At 43.5% G+C, this 20,152-nt stretch overlaps 1 protein-coding gene across 4 annotated transcripts in view; it reads right to left on the minus strand.

The window, feature by feature from the left end:
• Positions 1-3,413: 3,413 nt before the first annotated feature.
• The window catches only part of YEATS2 (YEATS domain containing 2), a 48,114-nt gene continuing 31,375 nt past the window's right edge, over positions 3,414-20,152 (minus strand). For 2 of the 4 annotated variants that reach the window (XM_058843891.1, XM_058843888.1), the window contains 11 exons: positions 19,643-19,841; positions 16,941-17,072; positions 16,597-16,686; positions 15,503-15,614; positions 14,236-14,309; positions 13,127-13,206; positions 12,009-12,210; positions 10,419-10,645; positions 9,269-9,343; positions 7,811-7,884; positions 3,414-6,827 (listed from right to left, as the gene is read on the minus strand). In XM_058843891.1, the coding sequence (XP_058699874.1) occupies positions 6,719-6,827; positions 7,811-7,884; positions 9,269-9,343; positions 10,419-10,645; positions 12,009-12,210; positions 13,127-13,206; positions 14,236-14,309; positions 15,503-15,614; positions 16,597-16,686; positions 16,941-17,072; positions 19,643-19,841 (1,374 nt within the window). In that variant the 3' untranslated portion in view covers positions 3,414-6,718. Of the gene's footprint in view, positions 6,828-7,810; positions 7,885-9,268; positions 9,344-10,418; positions 10,646-12,008; positions 12,211-13,126; positions 13,207-14,235; positions 14,310-15,502; positions 15,615-16,596; positions 16,687-16,940; positions 17,073-19,642; positions 19,842-20,152 lie in introns of those variants that run through there. The other 2 variants (XM_058843890.1, XM_058843892.1) reach the window with 2 other exon arrangements.

Here is a 20,152-nt window from a genome sequence, read left to right on the forward strand (position 1 = left end):
TTGTAAAAACCCTTGGGTTGTCAACCTTATAGTACAATTTGTCACTGCATGACAGCAGGGCACACTGAACACCAAGCAAGGCATTGAGGATGCATTCAGAGCCAGCAGCAGTCAATTCCTTATTCCTGGTGCTTTTCCCCAGGCACAGCCCCCAGCAAGGGCAGCTTGAAGGCACACTCAGAGCTGTGGCCCAGCTGCATTCCCTATGAAATGCACAGAGGTTTGATCCACTTTGATGTAGATGTCATGCTTTGAAGAACCCTTTCTGCAGTATCCACACTGTGACCTGTTAAGTTTCACCTTAGTTTCACTCTGCCATCTCACATAAATCACAGGAAAAGGTGATAGCGTTGAATATTAAGAGAGCATTGCTTTACAGTTATTCCCAAGTACATTTCGGTCAGTAAAAGTGCTGAAGATACAATCAGCTTCCCTAGACAGTGCAATAGCTCTTCTAGCTATGCCTCAAAAGACTTCCAGGAGAAAGCCAAAGGCTCACAAGCTTCTGCTCAATGTACATGAGCAATGAACAGATGGAAAAATGAACAGGTACTTACCACTGTAAGGTCCAGGATGGTGCCACTGGCTGTCAATGTCCACAACTTACCTGATTTTGTATGAAAAACGCCTGCCTCAGACAAATTGAAACGTATCACAGCAAGTTCCTCTGAAGAAGTCAAATCTACGTGAGTTTTGCAAGCTCCAGGGAGTCGTGATGCCAGGATTGCTTCCAACACTGCTCTCACACTAGTATTTGTCTTCCCAATTGCTCTGGGCCCATGTCCAAGTCCCTCAAGGATTTTTGACTGTGAACCACACTGCAAGTAAGGGTTATTTGATACATAAAGAAATGTCCTTTAAAAAGGAAGGGTTTATACGTGTAACTTTAGAATTTACTACCTCTAGGGTGACACTGAACCTGTATGTTTAATCCTGCCGACACCTGGCCTGTTGTGATGCTGAAGGTGAGTTTTGTGTCAGGGAGTGGTGAATATCTGTACTGCCACACGCTCAATGTAAGCTTTCGTGTGGGAAATACACCATTGCTCAGGAGAGTTCTTATTGTGAACTTGGAAAATTCACAAGCAGCACATTACTGATTTGCTTGCTTTTATAAACTGCACGTTTGTCTCTGCATCTCATAATTTCTTTGAGAGCGAAGAATCAGATGTAAACCTATCACCTCTACCTTACTCATACCCATTTCCTCTACCTTGGCCGCTGCGGTAATGTCCGATCCTAAGGACCAACCTGGTTTGCCACAAATGGATTGCTGGTGCCACGCAGCCCAGAAAGGCTGTGTTTACTTCCAGAGCAGGAGGCACTTCTGTGGCATTTAGCACTAACACAGCACTTCCAAAAACAATGGAGCGGAGCGTTAGTCTGTTCACAGAGACCCACGGCTCCACCCCGCAGGGCGGAGAGAACACAGAAGTCTGGTAACTTCTCTTACTGTTTCGGTTCAAAAACTTGTCCGCGTCAAGTGCCGGTGCCCAGCGCTGGCAGGGAGTGGTGGGGGTCTTTGAGGGGAATCTCTGATGGGAGAGAGCTGTGAGGGGGTCTCTGTGAGAGGGTCTCTGAGGGGAATCTCAGGGGAGGAAGCTGTGAGGGGAGGGAGCTGTGAGGGGGTCTCTGAGGGGAATCTCTGAGGGAAGGTCTGAGGGAAAGTCTCTGTGAGGGGGTCTCTGAGGGGAATCTCAGGGGAGGGAGCTGTGAGGGGGTCTCTGAGGGGAATCTCTGAGGGAAAGTCTCTGTGAGGAGGGAGCTGTGAGGGGGTTTCTGTGACTGGGTCTGAGGGGAATCTCTGAGGGAAGGTCTGAGGGAAAGTCTCTGTGAGTGGGTCTCTGAGGGGAATCTCTGAGGGAAAGTCTCTGTGAGGGGGTCTCTGTGAGGAGGGAGCTGTGAAGGGGTCTCTGTGAGTGGGTCTCTGAGGGAAAGTACCTGTGAGGGGACCTCTGTGAGGAGGGAGCTGTGAGGGGGTCTCTGAGGGGAATTTCTAAGAGAAGGTCTGTGTGAGGGGGTCTCTGAGAGGAATCTCAGGGGAGGGAGCTGTGAGGGGATTTCTGAGGGGAATCTCTGAGGGAAGTCTCTGTGAGGGGGTCTCTGTGAGGAGGGAGCTGTGAGGGGGTCTCTAAGGGGAGAGAGCTGTGAGGGGGTCTCTGAGGGGAATCTCTAAGGGAAGGTCTGTGTGAGGGGGTCTCTGAGAGGAATCTCAGGGGAGGGAGCTGTGAGGGGGTCTCTGAGGGGAATCTCTCAGGGGAGGGAGCTGTGGGGAGGTCTGTAAGGAGAGGTCTATGTGAGGGGAGGGGCTGCTCCGTTCCGGACACCGCCGGTCTCCCCCGCCCTCGGGGTGCTGAAGCCGTCGGAGGAGCCGGGGCTTAGGGAGGGGAGAGGCAGCAGTTAGCGGTGAAGGACTGAAGACATCAGTCTGAGAAAGAAAAGAAGTCGAGGAGAAAGCATTTTGAGGTATTTTGGGGCTTTTTTCCCGTTTGTTTTTGTGTTGTTTTTTTTTTTTGGGGGGGGGGGGTGGGGGGAGGCTGTCTTGGCGGTTTTTTTGGTCTTTGCCTCTCATCACCCAGCTTCTATCTGGCAGTAAGTTCAACTAATTTTCGCCAAGTCAAGCCAGTTTTGCCTGTGGTAGTAACCAGTCACGCTGTCCCTGGTTTTATCTACTGATTTCATTGATCTGCTCAGGGCATTGTGGGCATCCCCATCTGTGGCGGCACTTAAAAGACATGTAGATGTGGGACTTGTGGACATGGTTAACGGTGGGCTTGGCAATGACAACTGGATGTGGTGACCTTAGAGGTGTTTTCCAAACTTAGTGATTCTGTGGTACATTATCCTGACTCACATGAGACATGTTACTTTCTCTTGAGTTCTGAAAGGGAATGAGAGTGGCTGGGTGGGTGTCTGGCAGCTGGCCAACCTCAACCCACTGTACTTCTCAAAAGTCTTCCACACAAACCAATGACTTGCTATTTAAGCAGGCTGCTCTGGAAGATGAAAGGTTGGAGGAGCTCAGCTCATGGCTTCCCTGCCCCCAGCTTCTAAAACCAGGAGCTTTTTAAAATAACTTTCCCCTTGAAAAGGGAAAAATTACCTTTTCCTTCAGATAAATTCCTCAATTACCAATTCTTATCCAGAACTAACTGCAACATTCTGAATATACAGAGCACAAAAATATCTGTGGATCTGGAGAAACTTTGAGTGACAGGTGACAGTCAAGACCATCCTACCACAGCTAATAAAAGATTTTATTGTAAACATACGTATATTACACAATTATACAGTATAATACAGATAACATGAAGGAATTAAACACTCAGCATTACAAATAGGGGCAATATTCGTAAAGAGATCTTTAACTCTTCAGAAAGTCAGAGAAATATACCATAACGTTTCAGCACACCGCACCTGTAGCATTCCACAAACACCTGAAGGGATGTGTGAAATTCCACAACCTCTACCTTATTTATCTCCAAGCAATTCCCACAGGAACTTCAAATTTTTCTCCCACCACTATTCAAAATGCAAAGAACTTGTTGCAAACGTTTCCTACATCTGAAGAACTAAACAAATGTGTCATTTTCTATCTGCTTTTAACAGTTTATTTTTCTTCAGCAAACTTTATATACTAGTAATATAGCATCTCCTAGGAGAATAACCTGTGGTTGCTCAGAAACGTAGCAATAGATCTCCACTACAAGTTCCCCATTAAGAGGGGTATGTACCTGCCTGCTTGAGGGCCAGGTTCAAGACGTTTTCTGAAACTCCATTCCTTATAGAAAAGCAGGACACAGGCAAAGAAGCCACAATTTGCAAACAGATGCCCAAAAATGAGCTCCTGCATCCTCAAAAGCTGCTCTGGGTGTTATCAGAGTCCCAGAAACAAAGCCTGCAGGAGACGGGGGCTGGAAATGCATGTGTACAGAATCACAGAACACGCTGAGTTGGAAGGGACCCACAGGGATCACTGAGTCCAACTCCTGGCCCTGTACAGGTCACCCCAAGTCACACCACGTGTCTGAGAGCGTTGTCCAAACACATCTTGAACTCAGACACGTTTGGTGCTTTGCCCACTGCCCTGGGGAGCCTGTTCCGGTACCCAACCACCCTCTGGGTGAAGAATCTTTTCCCGATACTCAACCTAAACCTCCTCTAACTCAACTTCATGCCATTTCCTTGGGTCCTGTCACTACTCATGAGTGAGGAGACTGGTACCTGCCCCTCAGGAGGATGCTGAAGACCACAATGAGGTCTCACCTCCGTCTCCTCCAGGCTGAACAGACCAAGTGACCTCAGCTGTTCCTACAGCTTCCCCTCCAGACCCTTCCCCATCCTTGTGGCCCTGCTTTGGATGCTCTCCAATAGTTTAATGTCTTTTTTATATTGCGGCACCCAAAACTGCACACAGTACTCGAGGTCATTACAGATCATAGCATGACTGAGTTTGCCCAAAAGGCTGCTCCCACAGAACCTGCAGGCTATTGTGATTGTGACAGGGATCTTGAAAATGCCCTTCTCTTTCATAAAGTGTACAGGTGTGCCTGAAAGCAGCAGACACCAAGTTCACGACAGCCTACAAAGCAGGGGGCCTGCAGTTCCCCCCAGCTATCTGGATTCCTCCCAACTCAGCACTGAGCTGAAACAATCACTGCTGCTCAACTCCGTCACACTGACCTCCGCTGATAAAGTAATGTCAGGGCTAAGCTGTGCCCTTTCCTTTCACAGGCAATCCTGCACTCAGCTCACCCGAACAAGCCAGGATTAGCTTTTGAATCCAGAGCATCTGTAATGTCCTTCCTAGGGAGCATTTAAGTCCTTCTCTGAATGCTGTTTGGATTTTATCCATTGGTCCCATTTCCTAGATTCAGGGGTCAGGTTCTGCCACTCTTATATTCAACAGAACTGCAGCTCCCTGTTAGCTGTGATGAACTGAGAGGGGCTTTCCTGCAGACCCCAGTTTTATTTGAAGTGGAGAAGACAGGTGGCATCCCATCTGAGGTACACAGTGCTTTCTTCAGTTTAACAGCTGCATCAAACTTACACTACTCTCCTTCCAAGTCTGAAGCCTTGAACTGAAGCATTTTTCACAGTTCCTGCATGCTACTGTAGTTACCATTGCATGTGTTCTAGCCCCAAAAAAGCACCATAAGATAACATTCTGCTCCTACCCCAGGCCAAGAAAGGTAACTGTAGTTTAATGTTTATAAAAGGCTTTGTATTGTCAAAGCACGGCACCAACAAGAGCGAGGCCTCAGTACACCCCTGTGAGGTAGGTATCCTGCTCCCCATGCTCAGAGATGGGGAAACTGAGGCACAGAGTGATTAAATCAAAGGCCATGCAGCAGATCAGAGACCCAGCTGAGATCAGCGCACTGGAGGTTCTGGCTGTTTGGCCCATGCTCCACCCATGACAGCACTGCCAGACAAAACAAGCATGCTGAAAGCACGACAGTCCCACAGGAGTCCCACCAACTTCACAATGGCTTATTCACACTACCAGCAAGCACCCATGGGGCAGGACAAAGGGGTAGTGGATGTGGGGTGGTCAGGATGTTGTCAACGAAGCTTTCTTCAGCAAGGTGTTGATAGCCAGGCTGCAGACATGTCTCCCTCACCAGTGGTGTTCCTGAGACAGGTAAGTGCTGGGGTTAGTAGCAGAACTTCTTCCTGCAGTCAAGACATCAGAAGATCTCCCCACAAGCAGCAAATCTTTGATTTTTTGATCCTACCAGGCCTCTTGTGTTTAACAGAACTTAAGCCAAAGCAGTGCTGCTCCCACAGCACTTCACAGTTTAGGCTGATACTTGGTGAACACTGCTGCAACATTAATACTTGTACAACACCGCTGGTCATCTGCCCTCCAGCACTCTTCAAACCTTCTGGCAGCCTGGGGAGGCACTTGCTGGGCAAGCAAAGCATTTCAGCCAGCCCAAGCCCACAAACCCTGAATATTGTCTTTGTTCCTCTCCTTTCCCATGCAGGACAAGTGGTCAGTCAAATCTCTCCTGATTGTGGTTTGTTCATCTTGCTTGAGGATGTGCCAGTCTACCCTTTCCAAGGTGACTAAGAAAGGTGGCACCTGACACCTCCTCTAGAGAGGCAAGGAATTTGGTGAGGTGACACTTAGCTGAGTACACTGCTGACAAACCTACACAGCTGTGTCCTCAGTCACACACATCATGCTCAGGCAAGAATGGCCAAATCTGCTGCTGCCATCAGGCTTCTACTCCCCCCAGCCCACACCTAATCCACCCATCTACTCAAATGGCCCACCTTACAGAGCTGCCTTTGACTTTTCCCATATTCAGAGTGCCAAAGCAAGTGCCCTGCTCACTGCATGGGGAAACCAACACATATGTAGACTGCATTAAAAAAACATCATTTCTCATCTTAAAAACCAGTTTAGTCTCACCAGCAGAGCCGTCTCAGAGGGACCAGGCCTGTGGAGTCTCTCACAGCTAGCAACTCGATGCAAACTGACAATGTTTGTTCAGCCACTGAACATACACTTACCAAGTAAACACTGACATTTAACAACTTGATTTGGAACAGAGCATCATTTTGTTGCATTAAGGTGCATCTTTAATTGGAGGTAACAATCTAGTAGCCCAATGTTATAAATGTAATAGTGTCCTACAGAAATACTGGATTTGTCAGCCCAACTTCAGTCATAAATCCACCTTTCCTGTAGCACCTTCTCTGCTCTATTTCATTGCTCCTCATTTAGTATCTTCATATGTTTGTTTGTGAGGAAGTCAAGAAAGGGAATATTACAGATGGCTTTGTGAATATTCATCACTGTGATCTCTCTTGGAGTCCTGCAGGGAATGCATCAGAGATGCTATTATAATACACAAAAAAACACAGGTACATAAAGCAGCAAGTCAAAAATAACAATCAAAATAAAAAAAGGATATAAGAGTAGGAGCAGGAGTTAGAACAATGCAGGGAAAGCATTAAAATATCACAGCACAAAAAAAGCCACTCAAACGACTGGGGGGAACCTCTTGGGCAATGGGACAGGAAAATCAAGTTCTAAAGTATGAATTCTTGAACTTGTATAGCACAACTGTTGTGTGTGTACTTCTATATATGTTTTCATACTTTTTAATATATTATGTAAATATTTATATAGCATACAAGTGAATATTTAAACTGAGCGTTTTCTCATAGTGTTTGGGTTCTTTTAAATCAATTTAAGTTATCCCAAATCATGCTGCTGAACAGAAATCAAAATGTGGCCTCATCATTAGATATTAAAAAAAAATTCTTTACTGTTGGGGGTGGTGAGGCACTGGACAAGTTGTCCAGAGAAGCTGTGGCTGCCCCATCCCTGCAAGTGTTCAAGGCCAGGCTGGATGGGGCTTGGAGCAACCTGAGATAGTGGAAGATGTCCCTGCCCGTGGCAGGGGGTAGAACAAATTGATCTTTAAGGTCACTTCCAGTCCAAATCATTTTATGATTTTATAAAAATCACTCAGCATCTGAGGCAGAAAAGTGTGTATCAGTAAAATAAAGAGGTTACTTAGGTTAAGTTCCAGCTGACCATGGCTAAGCTGTCTACACAGTAACCTGAGAGGGGCAAGAGTGAGCAAGTCCTTCCAGTGTGCCTCTGCAGAAACAGGTCATCTGCCTCTGAGGCAAGGCAACACCAGAGAACCCTGCCTCGGTTTTTCTCAGAGAATAGTCCATAAATTCCCTCAGTGTTGTGGTCTGAACCACACAAAGCCTGACTAAATTCCTGAAGCCATGACACCCTCAGTGCCCGTGTGAGTGGTGGCAGAGCAGCCCCGTGCTGTACCTGTTGTGAGGAGCTGTCTGGTACGCCACAGCGAGCGCTTGCCGTAGGATATCACTCATCAGCTGTTCAGTGGCCTGAGACAAGAGACAGCATTAGGAGGCAGCATGACAAAAAGAGCAAAGGAACTTGCTATTTGCTCAAGTATCAGTGTAAAAAGCAGCTGAAATTTTGGCTGGCTTCAATCCTCAAATGATCAGCACAGGGCATTCAAGATGTCCAAGTGAGTTTTATTACTTAAGACATGAGTTTATTTAACAGAAAGAGAGCCAGAGGTGCACAGAGCTCAGGCTGCAACTGCCCAGCCTGCTTTCCCTCAAGACCTGCAGAGCTGTACATGCCCAGCAGGGTGGATCAAGTGTTCCAGAGCCTGAGCTTCCAGGAGCATTTCAGGACCTTTCCTCTCACACACCAGAGCAGGTTGTGTACATGGCAGACTGCAGATATTCTCATGGGAACCAATACCTGCATCCCAGCCCTCTCCCTGTGTTACCAGGCTTGTGCCAAGATACCCTCACAGAAACCTCTCAGCGTGGGCAGCCATATGCCCAACACTTGGCTTAACCAAGGTTCAGTCAAAAGCTAATTAAGGCTCTTGGCTTTCTGTGCTGTATCCAGACCAGAGGAGAGGTTTCTGCAACGTCCAGTGAGGAAAGCTGGCATAACTCTACAGTTATAGTGGAGCAACCTGATGGCTACAATCTGTGTCTACAAATGGATGTATCTGCATCAGAGTTCAACTGTGGCAAGTAACAGGGAGCAGAGCACAGGCATGCACGTGAGTGCATGTGTCACCTGGAATCAATCAGCTTTTGTAAAACTCAGCTTCTGAAAGCTGCAGTCTGTATAAACAACCCCAAAATCACCTTTGGCATGAAATACACCAGAGTGCTGCTAGAAATAATCTGTGTTAGCCTTCAGTCCAAACCCAGGAACTCCAGATCCCTGCTGTTCAAATTTCGGTGCAAAACCATTTCTCTGTTTTTCCAGAAGTGATTATGATAGAGAAATAGTTTCTCACTCATGGCAGAATTGCTACTCTCCGCAGGAATTCAGCAGTCTCCCAGCAGAGACAAACTGGGCAAAGTAACTGAGCAGTATTTAGGAAAATATAGCTAACCTTGGATAAAGCAATCAAGTCTTACAGAATCTGAAAGATTCCCACCCAGTTCTGAAGGGAAGGACAAAGCAAGAAGTACTTTCAAAATTACAGAATGAGTCAGTATCTTAGTGGTGGTGAGAATTTGCAAATCACTATTCTGTGTCAACAAATCAGCCAGAAAACTGAAAACCCACACAAAAGTGTAGGACCCTTTTTGGGCAGCTATTTATCTATCTATTCATGCAGAAAGACAGATCTTGATTTGATAAATGCACATTAATAAAGATATTCCATCTTTTTTTCTAATTGCTGAGTTAATACAATTACAGACAAGCCCTTCCTGTGAAGTAATTTCTTACCTTTAAAATCATATCTTCTATTACAGATGCATAAACATTCTTTTGTACCTCAGCAGGTTGAAAAGAAATCCCTATCTATAAAATACGAGAGAGAAAAAAGAATTAGTATATCAAAAAATGCAACTTACATTGTACTAGAATTAGATAAGATTAACATAAAAAAATCCCTACTATGAAAGGTAGTTAGAAGCGAGTAGACATACAGAGCTTTCAAGCAGTATAATCTCAGGCTTAATTTTAAAAAAATCTGGGTAAAATTAGCACAGCCTATAGAAATGCTTCTGGAAGTGAGAAAGATCAAAAGCACATTTTAGTTTTTGTTTCAGAAAGTCCACACAAAAGCCACGCTTCACTGGGTATCTTCTGTTGTACATATCTTCAATCCATCTACTCATCATCTTTCCTGCACCCAACTGTGGCCACTGAAACCACTTTAAACTACTCCTGGCACAGCAGTTCCACATCAAGAGTGTTTCATCCCTCAGTTCCACTCTCATTGTGTCACCTGTGCCGCAAGAGACAGACACACTGCAGAACCAAAGTTTTGTCTCTTGCTGTCAGCAGGTGAGGTGGGGACAGGGATCCTTTCTTTCTCCAACAATTGCTCCATGCAACCCCCTCCTGCTGCTCTGGTACAACAGCAAGCATTCTTTCCTACAAGCAAAGCCAGTCCTCTCTCTCTCTTTCCTGCTGCTGTGACAAAAAACCTCCCTCTCTTCTGCCCTCAACTGAACAGGAGGAAGAACTCCAAGCAGCAGAGAAGTTGGCTGAGTTTTACCACAACACCATTTCAGGAACTGCTATAACACAGCACTGGTCCAAGCAACAAGTCCACATCTTTCACATGATGGGACAGGAAGAATTGAGTTCCAGTGCTCCTCATCCCTCATTTATCCTTCCTTTTAGCCTTTCAAGATGATTTTTCTGTACTAAGCCCTGCAAAACAGCTACTCTGAAGTGAGCTCCCAGCTGGCATTCTTCCCTTTCCCCTGCCAGAACAGGCAGCTGGGTGTCTTGAGTCAGAAGGTCCAATTTTTCCAGGGCATTTATAAAAACTGTCATTAAAAAGTCCTGAGGCCTATATAGATGAAAGAAATGCAACTAAATAGCTCAACAACAGTTCTAATTAGCTTTATGATTCACTTATTACCTTCTCAGCAGCATCCCTCACAAACTCTGATGCAGGCAAGGAAGCCATGTAGAACTTCATCTCTTCTTGTTTCTCCTCCTGTTCTTTCTTAATGTTTATTTTTAATGGCTCACTAAAGCTGAGAATATCTACTTCCTCTTCATGTTCTGGCTCCTGTTTCAGAAATTGCTGTAGTTCCTCCAGTTTTCGGCACAGCTCCTCACCGCTGCTGTAAGACGAAGGGCATTCTGAAATAGAAGCAATCAATTAAACACATGATAGGTTATGGAAAGCTGTTTATAAACAGATGCACACTCAAAATATGGTAAGAAATTAAGGTAATTGCAAGTTATTTTTGTAGTGCCTACCAAATATAATGGTGAACAGAAATGCAAACAGTCATTAAGAGCCTTCCAATTATATCTTCATGACACTCATGGTTCTCTCCCACATCTGCTCCTACACCAATCAAGAAGGCTGCATTTCATACAAAAACAGGCTCATGTCAGTCTCCCAAACATTCTCACAGAAGCTTTTTAAGCTTTTTGGCAACTGACAAATCAGTCTGATGCTCTTCAACTTGCTTAGGGAAGTGGAGCGTTTATATGTAGGCACCATGTAGTGCTAAATCATCTTTTACATTGTGATGAGCATTATCATGCCTCTTAAGAAAAAATCAGAAGACAGGTTCACAGTGGAATGGCAAAAGAGAATGTCTTCTCAGAATGACTGACACAAGCCAGTAAAACCTTCAGTGCAAATCTTTGCAGTAAACAGATTCTCTTCAAAACAAACACAAAGTGATTTAGATAAAAACATTATAAGGTGGATGTAGGCTTCTTTTCCACCTTCAACAACTGCAATGCAGGGCCAGACTTTATAATATATAATCAATTCCATATATTTCTGTGAAATACCTTAAATACTAGTATGATCAGAACAGAAAAACATTCAGCTTTTGGAAAGGGATTATCTGAAGGTGAAACAAGAGAGCTTACCTGTGAAGAATGGATGAAATGAAAGATGTGATTTTAATACATACTGAAATGAACTGAGGCAATCCTAGAGCTATCCTAGTGGAATAATGTAGCAGCTGTAATACAAAGCATGAAGCTTCACACAAGCCAATTCACCTCACTTTTGGAGGTAAATTAATCCCCACTGAGCTCCACACTGCCACTGCCAGGTCTGGTGTATTTTGTTCTGTACCTGAACTCATTCATAGTGTTTGCATGCTTACTCTTAACAGAGGCTAAGCCTACCCAAGGGCAGAAATGTCATTACTCCCCATGCTTACCTTGTGTACCCACTTATAAATGAACACACTGTGGAGGAAGGATCATCTTTCATGAGATATATCTACACTGAGCTTCCAGGGCCCCCTAAGCACAATAAAAACTAAGAGAAGCCCCAGAAAAACATCACAACTGATAGGGACAAGGGACAGCCCCACTTGTAGGCCTGCCCTTAGCATCTCCAAGTTTAGTTATTCCAAGTGAATTAAGTGGAAACAAAGAAAGTAAGAATGCCCTTCTGCAGATGTGCTTGCACACAGGAATTTAATAAACAGTGTCTTTGGCAGAAAGGAGCTCCCTGTCCCTCCACACTCACCTGGCTCACTGTCTATCTGTGTCAGCACATCCTCAATGGAATCCTCCTCGTTCCGCAGGGTCTCGGGGTCGGGGGGCGTGTAGCCATGGCACCGACACCACTGCACCACGTGCTTTGTTTTCAGGGGGGTGATACTGTGAAACCTGGGGTGCTTCTCGACGATTTCTTGGAGGATCTTTCTCACTGTCATTGCTCGTTGCCACTGTGACCAACCAAAGAGAAAGCTCATCACACCGGCTAGAACATTTATGGTTAGCTTAAAGACCAGAATCATAACCCAGGTTGCAAGGGAAACAGAAAAGGAACATGATTTTCTCAGGAACCAGAGTGACTTCTGACAAGTCATTTAAACTTTGCTTTATCATCATAAAAAAAAACCCTCAAGAAAAGGGACACGCATTTACAGGGGCCTAGTCACATTTGTCTTGCTTGAAATGTTTCATCTCCAAGTAATATCAAAGTTGGCACAGTGCAAGAAATCCACTAGAGCAAAATATGTTCTTAAAATATGGTTAAACTCTTTGATCATTTAAGCTGGCACCAGCAGAGGATCTAATTCAGTGTTAACATCTTCCCTGCAAAAGTCCACGGCAAAATGGCAAAGTTATGGAGAAAGAGAGGGAAAACCACAATACAAAAGGTCCAGGTTAACTGGACCTTCTTATATTATTTAATATTTATCTTTGGTGAACCGACAATCTATTTCATCACTAGTACTGCTTATGTCAGATCCCTCAATTCTCATCCTACATTAAGCAGACACAGATAGATAAAGTAGGTTGGATAAAATTCCCTTGACTGTAACATTCCACAGAGGAGAGATGAGGATAAAATACTACCAGTTTGAAAAAATTCAGAGCTTTAAAATGCTACAAAAAACATCTTACTATAAATAAACTAAAAAATGACCTTCAGCATCCTTCCTGCTTGAGAAAGCCTGTGAACAATAAACTGGATCACTGAACACAAGTCAGTGCACCTTGCAGTAAAGGAATGCTGCTATTTAAAATAACAAATTTATTCAGGAAACAAATAAGACAACAAGGAAGGTTCCATAATTCTGAAATCCTTCTTGTGTTCCTAGTGACTGCTTATGAAACACTGGAGGAGAGAATTACCTCAGCTGCCCTCCTCTTCCCAATGTTCCAGCTGTAATACTGTTCCACTGAACTGGCACAAAAAGAGCTTACATCCTCACCTAAAAAACACAAAATCAAAAACTCTATTAAATTTTCAGTAAGTGACATAAGATGAATTCTGGGTTTGATGTTATTTAGCAAGAGGGAAATGCATTCCATGCTCACAGGCTCAATGGCTGCAATCAATTCTTACAAATGCTGTGCTGTCTCCAAGAGGGACTGACACTGGTTTTTGAATGCACAATCAGCCTCCCTCTTGGTCATATACACAGAACCTGTAGCTATAGGCTGGTTTAAGCCTCCTTCCCCACCCCCTAAACTCTATTATGCAGACCTGTAAGTCTGCCTCACTAGTCAAAGTATTTTCCTTTGGAAAACCGGATTTATTTTTTTTCCAAACAAATGACAACATAAAAATGAAACAGTGAAAAGGTTTCCTGGCAAAAGCACGAGAGCTGTATTTGATGAAAGCTTTACTGTGCCTCTCACTCCTTCTTTGCTGCCTCTGCTTGAGAGGATCTGCTCTACCCAGACTCCAGGACCACTCATTCAAAGTGTACTGGTTACCAGGGAAAGCTGATACATTTTCAGTTATGTACATGAGTAAGAGGAATGAAATAATAAAGTACCATACAAGATTAAAATGTTTCTCTGCAAATCATTCCCCTTTGCTTAAAAATGAAGGCAAAAACTCCAATAAAAACACATTTCAGTGTTGAGATATGTTATTGTATTTGCCATCTTGATGAAACCCCAGTTTTAAATTTAAAAAACGAAAAAAGAAAAGCAAAAAGCAAATCCATTAAGGACAAACCAGGAAAAAGAAAACCTACTTGCAGCCATTATGTGAAGAAATACAATCTATTTCTAATGAAAAAAAAAACAGATTAAAGATTTTAACTGCTAACAACGTATTTGACTTTACTGGAAGAACCTAATTCTAAGCATCTTCAGAATAACCTCTGGGGTAAACTCTTTAGGATAATGGCTTCATTTCATTCCACCTTTTAATAACTTCTGTGACTACAGAGTATGCAAGGCATTCTGTTGATACACTGACAAGCAAAGCCTTTTCATTTACTGCTTACTTTTTTCAGCAATTAATGGAACCTTCTTCACTATTGCTGTTAAAAGCTGCTGGATGTTCTCCAAATATTCTATGCTGCAAGGGATAAAAAGAATCACAGTGAAGATTGCTGTTGGAAGCAATGAATCAGATGTAAAAGGTTTCAAAATCACTGCATGGTTTAAAGTCTTTAGCCCCAAGGCATTACAAATAGCAGTGTGAGGATAAACTGTTACACCCCAGTCCAGAGAAGGTATTTCAAACAGCCCTTCCTCTTGCCAAAGTGTCCACATCTGAAGCTGAATTTTTCAGGCTGAAGAAACTGAAGACAGGCTTGGAGAAAATCCCTGCATTAGTCTCGCAAGCTGCAACGTTACTTTGAGGGGTAATTAGTGCAGGCTGCCCAAGTAGGAAACATGGGACACTTTGTTTTTATGGGACTTGACTTAACCAGCCATAAGTCTATTAAACTGTCAGGAACTGTATTTTCCAATAATTATCTTGTAACTAAGATAATTTTCAGTGTGTAGTGACTGAAGATTTATTCCTGTCTCTTACACACACTCCATCAGGGTAGTATCTGCCGGATACACTGAGATAACAAAACTTTAAAAACCACGGAGACAGGAAAGTTGGAGGAATCAAGAGCAGAAGAGACATCCTACACACTGCAAGAAATGTGCAGAGGAAATTCTGCAGTCTGAGTTCTGGTGAAAAAACACTAACAAGTACTTGCAAAAGCACTGCAAACAAGGCACTGGATTTCACAGCATCCAGTGATCAAATACTCATTATTATTTAATTCTAATTCTAAAGCAAAGCAGCCCTCATACTAAGTAATTACGCAAATACATGAGCTTCACAAGACTTGAGAGTCCAGAAGGTGGACAGTTCTACTTATTTCAGATGCCCCTTTTCAGAGCTGCATTTCACTGGGCAGTGTGACCTGACTAAGGCCATGCAGTGGCCATGGGACTTTCACAAGCACGGGATGGTAAAGAGATTTTAGCAGCTTGTGATTTTAGCAAAGCCCAAAACAACTGCGAATCTTCAAATAATTTTTTCCCTTTTGTGAACCGTGCATAAAAATCCATTCACAAATAAAACATTGCAACACTGTCTGAAACAAATGCCACCCAACAGGATTAGTACAGATACAGCAGTATATGGGACAGATTTTATAATGCATTTCTAGGTCAAAGTAACACGACTGCACGCATCCCCAGAACCATCTCCGTTCCCCCAGCACTTCAAAGATCAGAAATCCTTATAGAGAAATGAACAATTACTTGATAACATAATTCCCAAGTTCAGAGCTCTCTTCTGTTTTAACTGCTGCTTGGCCTTCTTGGGTACCCACAGAACTGCAGTTTTGTCCTGTTGAATCAGGCTCCATCTTAACTTCAAAGAAACAGAGCACATTTTAAGACAAAAAGTTCAGCCAGCATGATAAAAGTACCAGACAGCCTTGTGAGACTTCAGTAAGACTAAAGGCCTTACATAACATCCCTTCATTTATTGTTTGCATTCTCATTGCTAAGCATGAACAATTTGACCTTCAATTTTGCTGAAAGAGACCTACCAGAACATGTTCCCCCCGCAAATCTCCACACGCTCACATCTCATCCTTGTCAGAACACCTGCATAATCAATTGCTGCTGTTTTGCATATGACTGCCTGATCTAAACTGAACTGCCTGGCCCATCTGCAAACAAAGAGCTGGACAGATAGCTACCAAGTTTTAACAAGAAGTGACATTTCAAAGTCACAACTTTTTTGAAGACATCACTGATTTTGACATGTGAACTTTCTCACGTCTAGGACAGAACTCTGCTGAGACATAAGCAGCGAGAGATGTGCCGAACCCAAATAACCAGGCAGTCTGGTCATGCAGCTATGGGATGGAAAGAGAAATGACAGTTCTGCCATAACTGGACTTCAGGTGTTTCAACTCTGCCCCATGCTTGATTCTGGGAAGGACTGTGTGTATCTCTTTCCCCTCTGTGTTCACAGGGACATGTGCTGTCTGCATTGAGTGCTGCTGGAAAGCAACCTCCAGCGCATCTGGCAGAGAACAGCAGGATCTGGGGTTGAATACTTGCTGCTCTACGTAATTCTGCAAATATGGACTGAAACTGTGAGTCTTTAAGGTACTCCTTGTAGTTTTCTAGAACATTCTCATTTTCCTCCATATTTGTCTGAGCTCTGGGATTTGTTGAGGGGGAAGTTAAATTCCTAGTCCCCAGGTGTCAGTTTAACTTGATTTAAACTCTACTAATAATAGAAATAAAGGAACCCACAGTCAAGGATAATAGTAAGGCCACTTGCATAAAGCAGCACTAGCTTTTTTTACTCCTTGTCTTACTAAGAAATTCCTTTTTACCTTTGGCAATGGATGCCGTGGAGGGACTTGGGACAACTGTACTTGCTGCTGTGACTGCTGAAACTTTGCTGGTAGAAAGTGACTGTAGCACTGGAGATGAAAAGAAGAAAAAAAAAAAGGGAAGGGGGCAACAAAGAAGAAAAAAAAAATCAAATTTCATACACTGTGACAAATTAACATTTTCAGAAGCAGCCCACTTTTTGCAGCACAAAGTTTAGGGATGAATTCCTTGCTACAATTTCCTCTATCTCTACTCCGGACCATGTATGCCAACAGTGACCAAGTGCTACCCTGTGTCAAAGGAGATTTTCAAACACCGTGTGTCATCCTCCTCTGCCCTTTACCTTTGTTCATAGGCATGAGTATTGTCTGAACACCTCCAGAAGCTGTGTTTACACCGAGCTGTTTAAGCTGGCTGGGAACTGTCAGAACAGCCTGCTGTGGACTAGACTGATTTGAGTGGATTTTTAGCAACCCTGCAAGAAGAACGGAAGACAAAATGTTAAATAAAACACACCAGTTAGTTTACCTCCAGCTACTTCTCTCCCTTTCTGCTTGAAGCAGGATGGCATGTAACCTAGCACTGCCACCCTCTTAACAAGCCACAGTTGGGTGAGCTGTCAGGACGAGTTTCCACTGGCACAAGTGATGGCTCAAACGCTGTAGTGCTGCACCACAGTGTGCACTCTTACATGCTGCACAGCACTCTGAGAGTTGTAAAGCAAATCTCCTCATTACCTAAGGAATCTCAAGCAAAAGTTGATGTAACAAACCTTTCAACTGAAGCAGGCTCAGCAGAGTAAAACACTCTTGTCAGGACCAGACCTTGTGCTCAAGGCTGTAGTAAGCCAGTGAACTACAGCTCTGTTGTAGCCACACAGCTGCTCTCAGGGAGGTATCCCAGTGCCACTCACACCTCTGCAGTTCAGCTTAGCAGCATCCACTGCAGCCAGCAGGGCAAAATAACCCTGCTCCAACTATGGGACAAGCCCAAGGCTGCTGTGCAGCAGGTCTGACAAAGGAACACCTGAACTGAGCGTTGTGAGTGTGAGTCTGTCTGCAAGGTGCACTGAACACACCCAGAAGGATGGCTAATCAGACTGGGAAATTAAATTAATTAATTAAACTGGAGACTGAACTAAATCCCTGATTTTAGTAGAGGCTAAAAGAACAAGCAGAACACTCAGATATTAATGGCATTATCAATGATCAGTAACTTTGGGAGAAATCAGCAGGACTCCAAGGTGTGCCACAGTCCCATGAGTGAGGAGTGCTCATCACCTGTCTGCCAGCTCTCTCCTTCACAGGGAGATGTCATTTCCTTGTGATGTCACCCCAAGGCACCACAGCCAGCACTCCAACACTGTGATTTGGGCCTATGTCCATGCTTTCTACAGGTAAACTGGCTATTTTCCATGTAATTGTATTCAATCTAACTTCAGCTAACTTTTCCTCAGATTGTGGAAATTTAGCAGGCTTCTCTTTTAAAACATTAATAACAAACTTCTTCATTTCACCATAGCAATTCTGTAAATAGGATTTTTCTTGACATTATTATTATTAGTAGTAGTACTGAAACACAGCTGCCTGCCAAGTACTAAACATGCAAATTCTGGTGAAGATGCCTTGGTTTTTCAGGAGGAGGTTTTTCAGGATGCCCAGCATCCTGAGTCAGTTAGGCTTTCACATCCAGCCAGGAAGGCTCACCTAGTGCTACCCATTCCTTTGTGTGGGACACACTGATGTCTCAGAACCTTTCCAACAAACCCTATCAGCCTGGTGGGTGAGAGACACTGCTCAATACAGAACAAAGCAAAGTTTGAAATCCTTTTCAAGAAGTTGCCTTTAAAAACACAAATGTTCAGAATTTAAGCAGTTTTGAGTTTTTCTTTGTTATTACATTGAAATAACTGTTTTATAGCCACTGTTCTTTCTGAGATTCTTCAAGAGTTTTCCACAATGAAGTCAACATCTTGGGTTATAAAAAACCCCCAAAACAAAATCTAGACAGCATTCTCACACATAAATGGGAGTCTTAATCTGAAAACTATTTAGTATGGTGTATTTCCTCCAAAAAACCCACCTGGCTGCTTTCCTTGCAAATAGAAAAATACTGAATTGCTTCCTGCAGGGTTCTGTCAGTCTTAGCAATTGATGCTGTTTATTTTCAAGCTCTGGGTAAAATATACCCATGAGAAAGGAGAAGCTTAAGTCTGAGTCGAGAGGAAACAAGAAGAGCTACATCAAGAAGACACTGTCAGATGAGCTCAGTGTCACTTATTTTCTCTTTTCTGTATTTTTACTCTGCTTTCACTTCATAAGAAACCATTTCAAGTGAGCAGAACATGCCAGCAGGTAAATTAATCTAAACAAAAATTTCCAGTTCTAACTCCTAACTCTCAGACCTGCTGTATTTGCCCTCCCTGACACGAAAGATGCTGGAAATACAACAAAACTAAATAAGGAGAACTCCCCTCCATTTAAGGGCATCCCATTTTTATTACATCATTTTTATTAACTTGAATGATCCAGATCCAGCCTATTTCACTGTACTTAATGAATTCTGACTTCAAAGGCTCCAGTTCCCTCTAATCAACATCTCTCTCCTTTTCAATCCCAACAGAGCAGATGCAAAGCCTCAAAGACAAATTCTGCTCCCTCTCTGCATACAGTGGAGTTTCACTTTCACAAACTGATCAAGTCTGTAGTACTGCTGGTGTCTTGATTGCGACACACTCTGCTCCTGACAGGCAAAATGCATCTTCTAGTGAAAACCTGGCTTGAAAACTAAAATTCCTCTCCAATACCAAAGGGTAATTTGTGCTGTTATTTGTAACAGATGCAGTCAATACCAAAAGGATGCCAAATTATTAGAAATTTCCTTGGCTAAGCCAAAAGTTATGCTAATAAGATGTTTTAGAAATCATGACTTTCACAAACTCACAAATGCAGGTGATTAAATTCTTTTGTTTACAGTGAAGAAATGTTCAGAACTCACACCTGGATTCTAGCTTTCTCTAGGAAAGGTGTGAAGGGAGTTTAGTACCTGATACTGTAGCTTTTCCCGTCACAGGTGTTGCTGTAGTCATCAAGGAAGCAACACTTACAACACTGGAAGTCGCAGTCTTATTCACTACTGATGAAGCAGACTGGCTCTGGCTTACACAGATTTGGTGTTGCTGGCCAGGTGTCTTTGCTGCAGGAGTTCCAGAAGATGATGAACTGGAAGCTGCATTATCTGTTTGCTGCATAAGAGGCAGACAGGGATAACAAATCCCTTTTCATGTCACATGTGATTCAAAAGTAAGCACGACAAGGTAATATAAGTAATAAAAGTTGCAAATCCAAATTTTTATCTATCAGATGTTAGGAAGCAAGAGATTCTCAAGCTATATCCAAAAGCCCACACACAATGATGGCATATACAGAATGAGGGCTGCAGCAGCACGGCATCCACTCTCCACAGGCATTTGGGAGGCACAGATTAGGGGCTCATAGAAAGAAACAGGCTCAGAGTGAATTCCACACTCTTCATTTTGCTGCCTCCTCCCTTCTC

This window comes from Poecile atricapillus, chromosome 8, assembly GCF_030490865.1.
Source record: "Poecile atricapillus isolate bPoeAtr1 chromosome 8, bPoeAtr1.hap1, whole genome shotgun sequence".
Taxonomy (NCBI): Eukaryota; Metazoa; Chordata; class Aves; order Passeriformes; family Paridae; genus Poecile; species Poecile atricapillus.